The sequence below is a fragment of the Brachyistius frenatus genome, unplaced genomic scaffold, assembly GCF_029030835.1.
Source record: "Brachyistius frenatus isolate BFR_SWC_R1_liver_20210118 unplaced genomic scaffold, ASM2903083v1 Contig_422, whole genome shotgun sequence".
NCBI lineage: Eukaryota > Metazoa > Chordata > Actinopteri > Embiotocidae > Brachyistius > Brachyistius frenatus.
This window is the reverse complement of record NW_027211021.1, coordinates 1,898-14,465: the sequence shown is the minus strand read 5'-3', so window position 1 is coordinate 14,465 and position 12,568 is coordinate 1,898. Positions and strand designations below refer to the sequence as shown.

The 12,568-nt window shown below is 40.1% G+C and overlaps 1 protein-coding gene across 1 annotated transcript; it reads right to left on the bottom strand.

Annotated features, from left to right (window-relative positions):
* Positions 1-5,089: 5,089 nt before the first annotated feature.
* ednrba (endothelin receptor Ba) lies at positions 5,090-12,297 on the bottom strand. Its single transcript, XM_069725423.1, has 8 exons — positions 12,074-12,297; positions 10,656-11,138; positions 9,444-9,556; positions 8,672-8,876; positions 8,051-8,200; positions 7,213-7,346; positions 6,966-7,074; positions 5,090-6,078 (listed from the first exon to the last, which is right to left on the bottom strand). Exons 2-8 carry the CDS (start codon positions 11,067-11,069, stop codon positions 5,941-5,943), a joined length of 1,263 nt encoding a protein of 420 aa, XP_069581524.1. The 5' UTR covers positions 11,070-11,138; positions 12,074-12,297; the 3' UTR covers positions 5,090-5,940.
* Between the last annotated feature and the right edge of the window lie 271 nt (positions 12,298-12,568).

Genomic DNA, 12,568 nt, shown 5'->3' with positions numbered 1-12,568 from the left:
TTAGCCGACATCATTAATTGATTGGTCAAATGACAGCCTACATTTTCATAATCAACCAATCATTTATGTCATTTTTCAAAGCATAAGTAGAAAAAGAATGTAATATAATGCTATCGGCTATTACTTGTCGGCCAGAGTGGAAAATTGTCTTTGGCTCACTAAAGCATAAAGGCACCACAAAAACATGCAACATACTGTAGGCTATATGACAAGAAATGCATAGAAAATATTTGACAACAATATACTGCTGAAATAGAAAGGAACACTTAATGAATACCATACAGTATAGAAATATAAATCCCAGATAAAATGACAAAAAAAACCAACCATACATGAAAATACTTCATAAACAGTAGAGTCTTTAGTGATATTTCTTTGTTTCCAGCTATTCAATTTTAATATATGGTGGTTGTCTTGCAAGTAAAGTACATACAATAGTTTCAGACTGTTGATTGAACAAAACAATGTGAAAACGTTTATGAGCATTTATTTTTTTTTTTTTTACATTTTCTGACATTTTGCAGAGTCAACGAGGGTCAACGACATGTATGGTTTTATTTTTTTTTTAATAAATTCTACCTCATTGACATCAATGGCAGACATCTGCACATTTACTTGATATAAGCTACATGTTGACAATTGTCCCGTTTGTGGTATTTGGCTCAACATATTGGTGTATCTGTTGCTGATTAATCATACTTTATCTTGTACTCTGGCCCTGCAGATTTGTCATCCCATCAACAGACAAAAGCAATAAAGGGAGAAGCATGTTAACATTGAGAAACTGTGACACAAAGTTTCTGACTGTCTCCTGATGTAGAACTGAGGGGGAAATAGATTAAAGAACTGCACACGTCCATGCTACGTCAGTCTGATGAATTCCTTCTGCCGGCCACGTCTGTTCACCTTCTGCTGCTTCTACTGCGCACAGTGTGTATGTTTCTGTGTTGTCTATGCATGTGCTCAAGTGTGTGACATTTGTACATCTGTGAAAGTGAGTGATGAGTTGCGTCTTGGTGTCATTTATCAGCCATTCCTTGAAGTGTGAAATCAGCGGTGTGTGGCCAAAAAACAGCGCATCAAATTAGACAAAAATTCAGCGAGCATTTTTATACGTGCACAAACACAGCCGCACCCTCAGCTTACATACCTTTGTTTTTGGGCAGAATAAGGCTCTTAGTTTGTGCAAGGTTCAACATTTTGTTCCGTAGAAATTATTTCCATGGCTCCAGCAACACACACACACACACACACACACACACACACACACACACACACACACACACACACACACACACACACACACACACACACACACACACACACACACACACACACACACACATACTCTTTCACACTCACAATGAAAGCATATTTTCTTTGTTCTCTCCAAATGATAGGAGAAGCGTTGCCAGACTGAAAGCTCTCCTCCTCGTGATATCAATCCAGAATAAATATTGTAATACCAAGAAGGAATAAAGCAAATCTTGTACATCAAGAGCTGTGCATACACTTTTAAATTATTACATATCTGTCAGATGTATTCAGATAAGATCAAAAGACAGGCGTTAGAGTCAAAGAAAGTAGATGTGACATGCCCGTGTTGGTTTAAATGCTTAATAAGTATAGATGCCAAGCATGCAGGACATGTCACAGTGTGCCAAAAGGTCAAGAAAAGAAGACGCTACCACAAAGGTTTGAGAATCAAACATTCTTTTCATACAAATGCTGCTAATCGCATTCTGCCTGGAGTTTGCTGGCACAGTCCTGCCCATCGTGCTGCGTAAATATTCAAAACAGCGGATGGAAACAGTGGAAAAACGTGAAAGAATGTTTTGGAGAAAGAGCGAGCAGAGAGGAGCCAGACCGGATCTCTTCACACCCCGACCCTGGAGACCCAAACCCCAAACTATTAACCCTCCAACCCAGCTCACTGTGGAGAGGAGACAAACTGTGCGTTCTGGTATGTCTGGGTCTGTTTGTGCTTCTTTGGTGTCCAAATGTACTGGATGTGTGTGTGTGTGTGTGTGTGTGTGTGTGTGTGTGTGTGTGTGTGTGTGTGTGTGTGTGTGTGTGTGTGTGTGTGTGTGTGTGTGTGTGTGTGTGTGTCGGTATATCTGTCCTGAGATGGACTTTACAGGCTCAGTGTTCCATCCTGAGCTCAATGCATTTGATAAAGGAAATGTCGACAGTCCTTTCTTGGCTGAAAAGAAGTTGAGTCTATAAAAAGTATACAGCAGTCTTTGATCTTTAAATCTGTTTTTAAAGAATTTTCTAGTAATAAAAGGGTAAATCTATACAGCAGCAACATAACAGTTGTAGCACAGTTTCCTAACATCAAGTGTTTCCTATATAATTTCAACAATCTTGATAGAAAGCATGCATATAAGAAATTAAGGACAGATAACTTAAGCTGAATATTTTTTGCACACAAACCATTAGTTTGACATTTTGGGAAATACACTTATTTGATTGGAAACACTCTAATTCCTGTCTATTATGAAGTCCAAGCAACAATTTGGTTATCTTAAAGGTCTTTGCACACTGGGGGCACTTTTAATTCATACATAAATATGTTTTAACAAACTGTTGTTTTTCTCGAGGACTTTCACGCAAGTAACAGCAGTTTTATGTTTTTGAAAGGTCTAGTTTTCTGAGCTTTCGCACCACAAAGTGAAGCCTCAACCAAACCACAGATGATGTTAAAGCATCTGTCTCAGTTTAACAGGAGAATATGTTTATGACAGAATTGAAGTTTCTCACAGCAGTGTACCTTCATACCAGCTGCACTGATTTTAAAAAGATCATTTTGCCATTTTGAATCCATAATTTTTCTGAAGAAGGAACTTTTTTGGATCAACTGACGCAAATTCACATCACTTTACATTATTTAGGAGTATTGATAGGTATTATCCAAAACAATCGCTGGTGAGTATTTTGTGCCAGGTATTCGTCGTACCTCTGATGTGTAAAGACCCTAACTTACCATTAAGACCACTAGGGGGAAACAGCTAGCCTGGCTCTGTCCACATGCAAAAATAATTACAAACAAACTTTCTTGCCAAATGTTTGCTAATTTCTGCTCTTACGTTGATATAATTCATATGAAGATAACCAGCTAACCACCTGCAGCCCATTAACTTAGCTTAACACAGAGTTACCATCACATGGGAAACCCCCATTTTTTTTACACTTTTTTTCTTCTAATGTAACAAATGACTAATAATGTGAACTTCATGTGCTAATTCATCGTGTCACCATGCCCCTTTCTGGGGGAAAACAATCCCAAGTACTGCATTGATGGCAAGGGTGAACTGAAGCCAGTTTAGACTTTGCTCTAAACTTCTACTTTAAACTAACCGGTTTAAATAATGACGCTATGTTGAAGAGTTGCATCAACATAATGTAAAAATCTGATGTCCGATTTGTTCCCCTGACATGTCCTGAAAACAATCCCGATAGAAGGGCTTTATGGTGCCGTGCTTTGTGAAGGGAAGACTCTGTGGGCTATAATGGGGCACGCTTACTTGTCAGAGCACAGTGTTCTTGCTAGCCAGCATACTGTTTGTGGAGCAGGACTAAAAAGTGAAATATTTCACTTGTAATTTGCTTCCCTGGAGACTCGAGAAGGTAAAAATAGACTGAAGGGACTGAACAGGGATCAAATTCAACTTTTTGATTTATTCTGCATGTTCAATGGCAGGCAGAGTAGACACATATTTACTTTATAGTGTCTTTGGGTCATTTGAACTGGTGGTTTTCTTAGTTTGGTTTATCTTTACAGCTATTTTACATTAAAGTCTATGACGAATGTCACTTGTTTTTTTCCCCCAAAAGAGCGGGCACATGTTTCAAGCTAAAGTTCACAGATGTCTGGTGTATAGGCAGATTTTGTGACTTTTGAGTGCCATTTTTCTTTTCTTTCTGTTAAACTAAGTGCCTTCTAGAATTAACTTCATATTTAATGTAAAGACGAGGAAGAAAGCAAATATTTCGAACAAAAAGTGTCAAAATATTCTTTTATCATAGGTTGACGTACTGAACCAGTAAAAAGCGTTTATATAAACTCTGTGACAGAAACAGCACTGCTTTCTACATGACCATAAATCAAGGCTGCCTGGTTACATAAACGAGTTTAATTTTAATCACTAATTTTGTGAATATGTGATTCTAAATTGACCCCAAGCCAATTACCGTTTGATTTATAGATCACTATAACAGCTACTTTCTTTACAGCTGTTTGTGACTTTTTTGTAGCACTGATGTTAGAGGAGATTCATCCTATCAGTAGAGGGCCAGCAGTATCCAAACCAGATACATGAGTTGATCCTCTGTTGGAAGAAGAAAAGAAGGTAATTCAGAGAGGAATGTACTGAATGTGATTTCTCTCAATTAAGCCTGCTTGCAGCACCGGTGGGCTTGATTAAATCTGTCAAACCTCACTGGATTGTTTGAAGACATGTTGGAGGAACAGAGGCAGAGAGGTTATGAGGAGACGCTGAGACAGGAATGCAGGGAGAAAGGGAAGGGAAGAGGGCAAGGAAGAGGTAAAAAAAAAAAAATAGAAAGAAAACAAGTAAAAACAGACAGAAAAAGGAGAGAGAGTGAAGGCCAGGAGAGCGGATGAAGAGATGAGACGAGGAGGGGTGGTGGTGAGAGATCACAGGACAGAGAGGTTCTTTGACAGCTAATGTGACATGCGTGACACTGGGTTAGCCTAAAGCAACGTTCCCAGGTCAGACGTGTGTGTGTGTGTATGTGTGTGTGTGTGCGTGTGCGTGTGCGTGCGTGTGCGTGTGTGTGTGTGTTTGGAGTGAAGAAGTAGTGAGAAAAATAGAGACTTCACAGTAATGTTCTGTTAGTCTTCACCATCACATGATGCTGCCTGCTGTCACATTCAAATCAAGCCCACATGCACAAACTCTCACACACACAAACACACACAAATGCGGGACACAGTCAGGCCGATAACAGGCTAAAGGATTCACGCTCATAAATGATTATGAGCGTGTGTGTCTGATTACTTAATTCCTGGAAAATTGCTACTTTTCTTGGAAAAAAAATCTTTTCACAACTGACTAGTTTTTAATTTATTATATTTATCATTTTATTTTTTCATTCATTGAAAAAAATAAAAACCTACCTCCTGTCGTACCAGCTGAGGTGAGGAGTGAGATTAAGATAATGAAGCGCAAATACAGTCATTAAAGGCTCAATAATGAACAGTATTATACAATAGCTGATGGTCACACAGCTGAAATCACACAACATCAGTAGTTCAGTAACTAGTGGGAAAATACATAGAAACAATACATTTAAAAGTCACTACGCTGACAAGTGGTAACGTGTGCAAAAGCATGCAAGATGCTGAACACATACACACATTTTACAGGAAATACATACAAAATACAAGAGCATTAAAGTCGCTGTTGAACCTTTTCCAAGCTGCTGCAGTATACGTTAGCGACATGTAACACGGCGTCACAGTTGAATACTGTCCAGAACTTAACGCAGGATTAATAGCGTCAAAGTAACATTCACTATCCAGGCTATGAGCCTGATGAGCTGTCTTTGCTAATCGACCCCTGAACCCCAATTTTACACAACACTGCTGAACTTTTGCCCCGCTCAGTTCTCCATGTTTTTTTTTTTATGGTATTTACACCAGTTTGCCTTTTTCACACTCTTTGTTTTCCGAGAATACAGCTTTTGAAGTGTACCGATGTTTGTTTCTTCTTGGACAGAAAGAGTGTGCAGCCCTCCGTAATCACAGTTTAGAGTTTTAGGTTGGAATGATTTTCAAAGGCACATCTGTGGCTGATGTCGTAGATGAGGCAGAAGTGGGACCTTATCCTCATTCACTTAATGATACTTCAATAATTCATGTCCTTTTTTTTTTTTGTCCTTACATCGCTTGTTTTGTCACTTCGAGGCCTCTCCTCAGGCTGTGGTAGTGGACTTGTTGGTCATGCGGGAGTTGCTCTGGTCGGAGGCTCGGTCGGTGACTTTTAGCTTCATGCACGACTGCTTTTCGCCCATTAACATCTCGGCCGGCAGGCACCAGCAGCACAGACAGGACTAGATAGGAGAGAAAAGTGATGAGGGAAAGTGTGAGGCCCAGACTGCAAATACTATTAACAGTTTAAAAAAAGAAGAAATATTGAAACATTGTGGGAAATACACCTTCTTGCTGGGAGTTGGATCGATATGAATTCCATGCACATTACTGTGGAGCTGAAGCCGGCAGCTGGTTCGTTTAGCCCAGGAGATTAAGTCTGGTTAAGATGTAATTGTGTTCTTTTTTATATAAATTAAACACATTAATGTGATCTTATGAGGTGCTGGCAAGTGGGAGCCCACCATGACATCTCTTATTGGTTTGTGAACTATTTTGAACCATGCAGTTTCCCTACCTTGGTTTTTTAGCGCCATAAAACATCAAATTTGTACGAGGAGGAGTAGGGGAGACCGTGCCCACCCACCTATACTGGCAACCTAACTTAACCCCAGACATGCTCCAAACATAACTCTCTTTGAGGCCTAATATCTAACTAATTATGGAATTATTTTCAGAAGGACCACCGTGGATCTAATCAGAAGGAGCAAATTTAGCTCATGATACCATAATGACTTGTGGAAAAATAGTTGACTTACTAATTAATGAGAAGTTGACACTTGTTCAATGGGAATCTATTGGACCCAGAGGTTTTTGGGCGCCCACCCCTGGTGGCCCTCAGAGGTATTACACTTTAAAGCATTTCCACATTGGCTTTACTTTTCAGAACCTGAGACTATGTCCATTTTTATATATAGTTTATGGGTGCTGGTAGCTTGCCGCTGCCACTGTTGTCACTCTTTATGCAAATGGATGCAGGAAATATCTGGATATCTGGATATCAATCGTAAAGTGCAGGAACACATTTACCAAAATGTTTAGCTATTTCCTGAAGTGAGTTGGATCTTACCCGGAAGCAGTTCTTGAAGCGCTTGCTGACCATGTAGAGGGCGATTGGGTTAATGCAAGAGTTGACAGACGCCATGTTGATGCCGATGTAGTCCAACACCAAAAAGAAACTAAAAGGGTTACAGAGACACATTAATGTTCCTCCTCTCACTTCCTGCAGGGGCGATTCATTTTTCTGCGAAATTATCTTGTCAAGTGTTTCCTTTTTTCCCCCTCGTAAACAGTAGGATTTATATTTCCTTCCATACCTGAGCAGTTCGCAGCGGTTTGGATCTTTTTCATCATAGATGGTGAGCTTCAGGATACGGCTGAGGTGCAGCGGCAGCCAGCAGAGAGCGAAGACCAGAACCAGACAAAACACCGTCTTAGCCACCTCCCTCCGCTGAGAGACACACAAACACACATAAATCACAAGCTGGAAGTGAAATACCTGAGGTGAAATTTGAGTTTTATATTACTGGAGACACATTTTCTTTTCTAAAATCTAAAATATTTGTTATTATAAATCACATACAATTGAGTTTAAGTCTCCTTTAAGCCTAAATTGGTGCTAAAAGGCCTAACAATTTTTGTAGCTACAATTGGATTTAATAATTAATAATATGAACCTTATATAACAAAAAAACAAAAAAACAAAAAACAAAATTAAATTAAAAGTTCTCAGAATATTATACAATGTTATTGGGATGTTTCCAGGTATTCAGGTTTTAAAGTATTTCTTTTTGTTCCCAGAGTGCTCTTCTTAAAAGTACGATAATGTTCCCAAAAACCAGTCTAGGAATATTTTATTAACATTCTTAAAATGTTTATCATAACACTGTCAGAACATTATGCTTCATTCCTAAAATGTTTTTAGCGGCAAGTTTAAAAAATAAAAAGTGTTTTAAAAACATTACACATGTTTTGTGGTAACATATTTCTAGAGCGTTTTATGATATTTGTAGAGAACGTTATCCCACCTTTACAAAAACATTCTGGAAACAAAGTAAAAGACTTCAAACATTCGTTGAACACTGCATCATTTCTCGTTGGGTAGTCAGCAATTAATAACAAATAAGCTTATTACTGTGACTGGTCTTAACTGACCTGTTTGAGATGATCACTAAGAGCAATCTGCACTCCGTTCTTCTTCCTCAGCATCTCACAGGTCATCAGCGTGTAGAAAATCGCAGTGCAGGCCAGCGGCAGGCAGAAATATGCGCTGAACAGCCACCAGTCCTTTGCTGATTTATAAAACTGCACAGATAAAATCGGAGAAAAGCTTTGTGTTATGCACAAACATCTGGAGAGCTTGAGTTAAAAAGCGAAGCAGATTTAATGGAGTGTATCCGCAGCTTGACCTGCAATGCAGCAGGGGACTCAAGGGTGTGTTTCAAATTGCTGTTGGCATGCTTTTGAATGTCAATTTATCTAAAGACTTCAGTGGAAATAAAACTATTTATTTATGCTATTTATCTTCTGTAACCTAAACTCCTGATTTACATCTGACATTTTTCATTTTCTCTAAACTCTTTCTAACCCTGATGTAGTCTGTCATTATCACAGCACGACTGTGAGTGAATGTTTTTAAGTTCAGCACGCGTATATATTCACACACAGCGTACACATCTGCACCTCAGTATGTCTGTGCTTGTCACTGTATATTATATGTGCATGTTTGTAGCATGTACACATCATTTCTCTGAAGGTCGAGGTGTCAAAACTCACCCTCATGAAGTCTGTTTTCTGCATGGGATGCAGCAAACAGATCCTCAAGTGTTCTCCTTTGTAGTCCATGGTGATCATGTCGAAGGCTATTGCCTCTGGCACCGCCAGGATGATGGATATTATCCAGATGACGGTGATCTCAATAGCCATCCATTTTGGAACTCCAATCCCTTTGATACGACTCCACGAGGCCACAGCGCGATACCTGGAAGATCCATTTAGTGTGCAATCAGTACGGAAAATTAATGCGAGGAACAGTTTGACATGTCGGGAAAACGTTGCTCTCTTTCAAAGAGTGCTTTACATTTCATTAGCATATCTGTATGGTGAATATATCGCTAGAGCAAGCAGCTACCAGCACTTCTAAACCAAGAGCTGTTTTTACTCTCTAGGTTTTGTACTGATTAAACAAACAATATATAATGTAAGAATAAATAAGCTTTAGAGTTGTTTTTAATCTTTGGACAGACCGAAGATTGCCCTGCTTCCAGTCTGGTGCTAAGCTAACAATGCTGCCATGAGAATGACATCAATCTTCCTGTCAGCAAAAGAGCAGATAAGCTTGTAGGTATGCAGGTAAAAAGCAACTAATGGCAGTTTTGATTTTGAAACTCAAGTGTCAATTTATAGATCGTTAGAGTCAAAAGCAGGCAGTTGCAGTGAGGTCAAAGGTCAGGTCAAAAGTCACTCTTCTGACAATGTTTCTCTAATCCCAGTTAACTACTGTCAGAGGAATGAAAAAGTGGGAGCACGTTGTTGGTGGGCTGTTTACCTGTCGATACTCAGAGCGCACAGACTCAGCACTGTAATCCCCACCGAGGATTTCTGCACGAACGGCACCAGCTTGCATAGAGTCACCCCGAACGGCCAATCCTCAGCCAGGAGCTGGAGAGAGAGTCGATGACTGAGTTAAACCATGTAGAGACTGAAGCAAATCATCTGGCTCCACAAAGTTTTTTTTATCAGCCTTAGCTGTCCAGAGCAAGCCAGATATGCATGACCCTGAATTTATCAGTTTCCGTGACCATCCAGAGATCCAGAGATCCAGAGATGTTTTTTTTCTTTCCAGCCTTTCTTTTAAAAACAGTGAGGCCTCTCCTTGACCTCCAGACAGTGTAACCCCTTGAGGTAAAGCTTACAGTAGCTCCTGGAGAACAACAAAACTTTACTAAACCTGCACAATATGAGACTTTTTATGCCCTTTTGAAACAGCGACTGGAATGTGAGTGGATATCTATTGAAATCATATGTGGCCCTGTATGTCTCCATACCACCCTGTCTGTCCTGTCTCTGCTCTGGTATGCAACTCTGACCAGTTGTTTTAACAAGCCTGCCCCCTTACCCAAATATACAGATACTGTGGTCCTCTCTCTTTCTCTCTCTCTCTCTCTCACACACACACACACACACACACACACACACACACACACACACACACACACACACACACACACACACACACACACACACACACACACACACACACACACACACACACACACACACACACACAAAATGAGCCCAACAGATAATAACATACCAGAGACATAGGGGATAGTAGAAGGGCTCAGAATGCTTTAAATTAATAACATGTTAAACCCTACTTGTGTGTGTACGTATGTGCTTGATTATGTGTGCATGTCATGAATGTGTGTGTGTGTGTGTGTGTGTGTGTGTGTGTGTGTGTGTGTGTGTGTGTGTGTGTGTGTGTGTGTGTGTGTGTGTGTGTGTGTGTGTGAAGGGTTTACAGTCTAATATGCAGCAAAATATTTGCATATGACCGTAAAAAGTTATTGTGATAAACATTACAGAGATATTATATAGAAAAAGAATTCAACGAAACTGAATTGAAATGTTAAAGGAGTTTTGAATTGACTGCAGGTAAAAAAAAATACTGCAAAGCAGAGGATCATTATCATAAACGTGTTACCAGCCCTCTGTGGTATAGACTTTTTATTCGGCTATATGCTGCACCTTGCATTACCTTGTAAACATTAATGGGGATGCCAATGATGATATGCAGCAGGTCTCCAAGTGCCAGGCTGCCGATCAGTATGTTGGGTCCGTTACGCATGCACTTATTCTTGTAGATGATCCTCAGGAGAGTGGAATTGCCGATAATGCCGACGACAAACACCAGGCAGGACACCACCGTGTTGATGTACTTGAATGTGTCTCGGATCTCCGTTGGGCCGGTGCACATTGGAGGCAGGCGGCGTCGGGGCATGGTGATGTTGGGCCTAACCGGACCCTGCACATCTCTCTCGACGAGCCCGATCCTCTGGGTCACGCTGAGAGGCTCCTGGGGCAGCTGCTTCTTTGGCTCCAGCTGGCCACTGGCCACAAGTATGTGAGCCGCCAAGAGGATGAACTCCAAGAAGAGGAGACGAGACTTCATCCCGGAGTTAGATTTTGAATGTGGCTTTTATCCAACAAACAGTGCTGCAACTGATCCTCTTTAATGTGCCTGGAACACAAAAACTCAAGTGAGTACTTTGAGCTGGCCTATTGTCTGACTACAGGAATATGGTTACCATATGAAATAGGCCTACAAGGCTGCACACCACAGGTCCTTGGGGGCATATTAGGCTCCAGAATTTATACTGATCCAGCTGTCAGGCATCTTTAATAAATCAATTAAGACCACAGACCCACCCTACTGCAGCCTTACAGTACTTTTTCACTCACTTTAGGGACTATATAAATATTATTAGGGAAGGAGGTGGAGTTTGTAACTTTTATTTTGGCCTAAAGTAGGATAGTCATTTAATTTTTTGGCAGTATTTCAGACATTCTTTGTGACTCAAATTAGAAGATATTAAAGTCAAAGTGAGTTTTTGTCAAATGTTTTAGCCTCACTATGAGAATGGTATTTGTTCGGAGTTCCCAAGCAGAGGAGAGCTTTCACAATTTTATTTTAAAATAGGAAAGTTTCTCTGAGCTCACCTGTAATTAGGATTTAAGGTGTGATTTGAGACATCGCACCTAATGTAGATGCTAATCCAAATACAACTGCATATTCATAGTCTCTGGGTTTTTCAATGAGGGATGAGGTGTTGACACATTAAGAATGTTTAACCAGATACATGATCAAAGAAAAATTATTTCCATTAGTATTCACTGCAGAGTATTTATTTTGAACATGTCCAGAGGGGATCTTTATGATTTTAATTGGAGTACATGAGCAAACAAGCTGTTCTAATTTATACTACAAAATGTGTACTTGTTGTGGGGAAGGTGTTACAGTTTTCAATAGGAGGATTCACAGAAAGAGGAGGGTTCAAAAAAACATTAATAAACCTGGGTGGGGTCTGTTTTTTGGGTTGTTTTTTTTTCAGATTGAAACACAGTAATTTTACCACGGCCCCTAAATAAAATATTGCTGCTTTAGTTGTTACTTACCTTGAGGTAGAAATGTTCAACTATTTGTTCCTCTTAAAGTTTCCAGTAACTCTCAGGATCTCAGGACAGTGAAAGATTCCCAAAGCAGAGGGATGTTGTTCCAGCAGTGACAGTCCCGTCATCTCCAGCAACAGCAGTTCTCTCTGTCACTGGTGCCAAAGTCCCCCCAAAAAAACACACAAAAAGAAGAAGCTCCAGACTTGTGATCCAGTTGCTCTGGTGAGTTCAGTCCTCTCCAGTACTGACTGCTCAGTCTCAGTGAACACAGTCTCAAGAGTCTGCAGAGTTGATCCCTGCCCTCCAACCCCTCCTCTTTTTATGCAGAGGAGGAGGTGGAGGGAGGTGGAGGAAGGGAGGTGGGATGTTCATAAGTTTTACACTATGCTCATCACGGTTTTCTCCTTTTAATGGAGGAAACGCTTTAAGATTAAACATAAAGTGTCTTTATTTTGGTTTTAGTGGTGAATTTATAGCTCCTTCTTTTATAATTTTTTT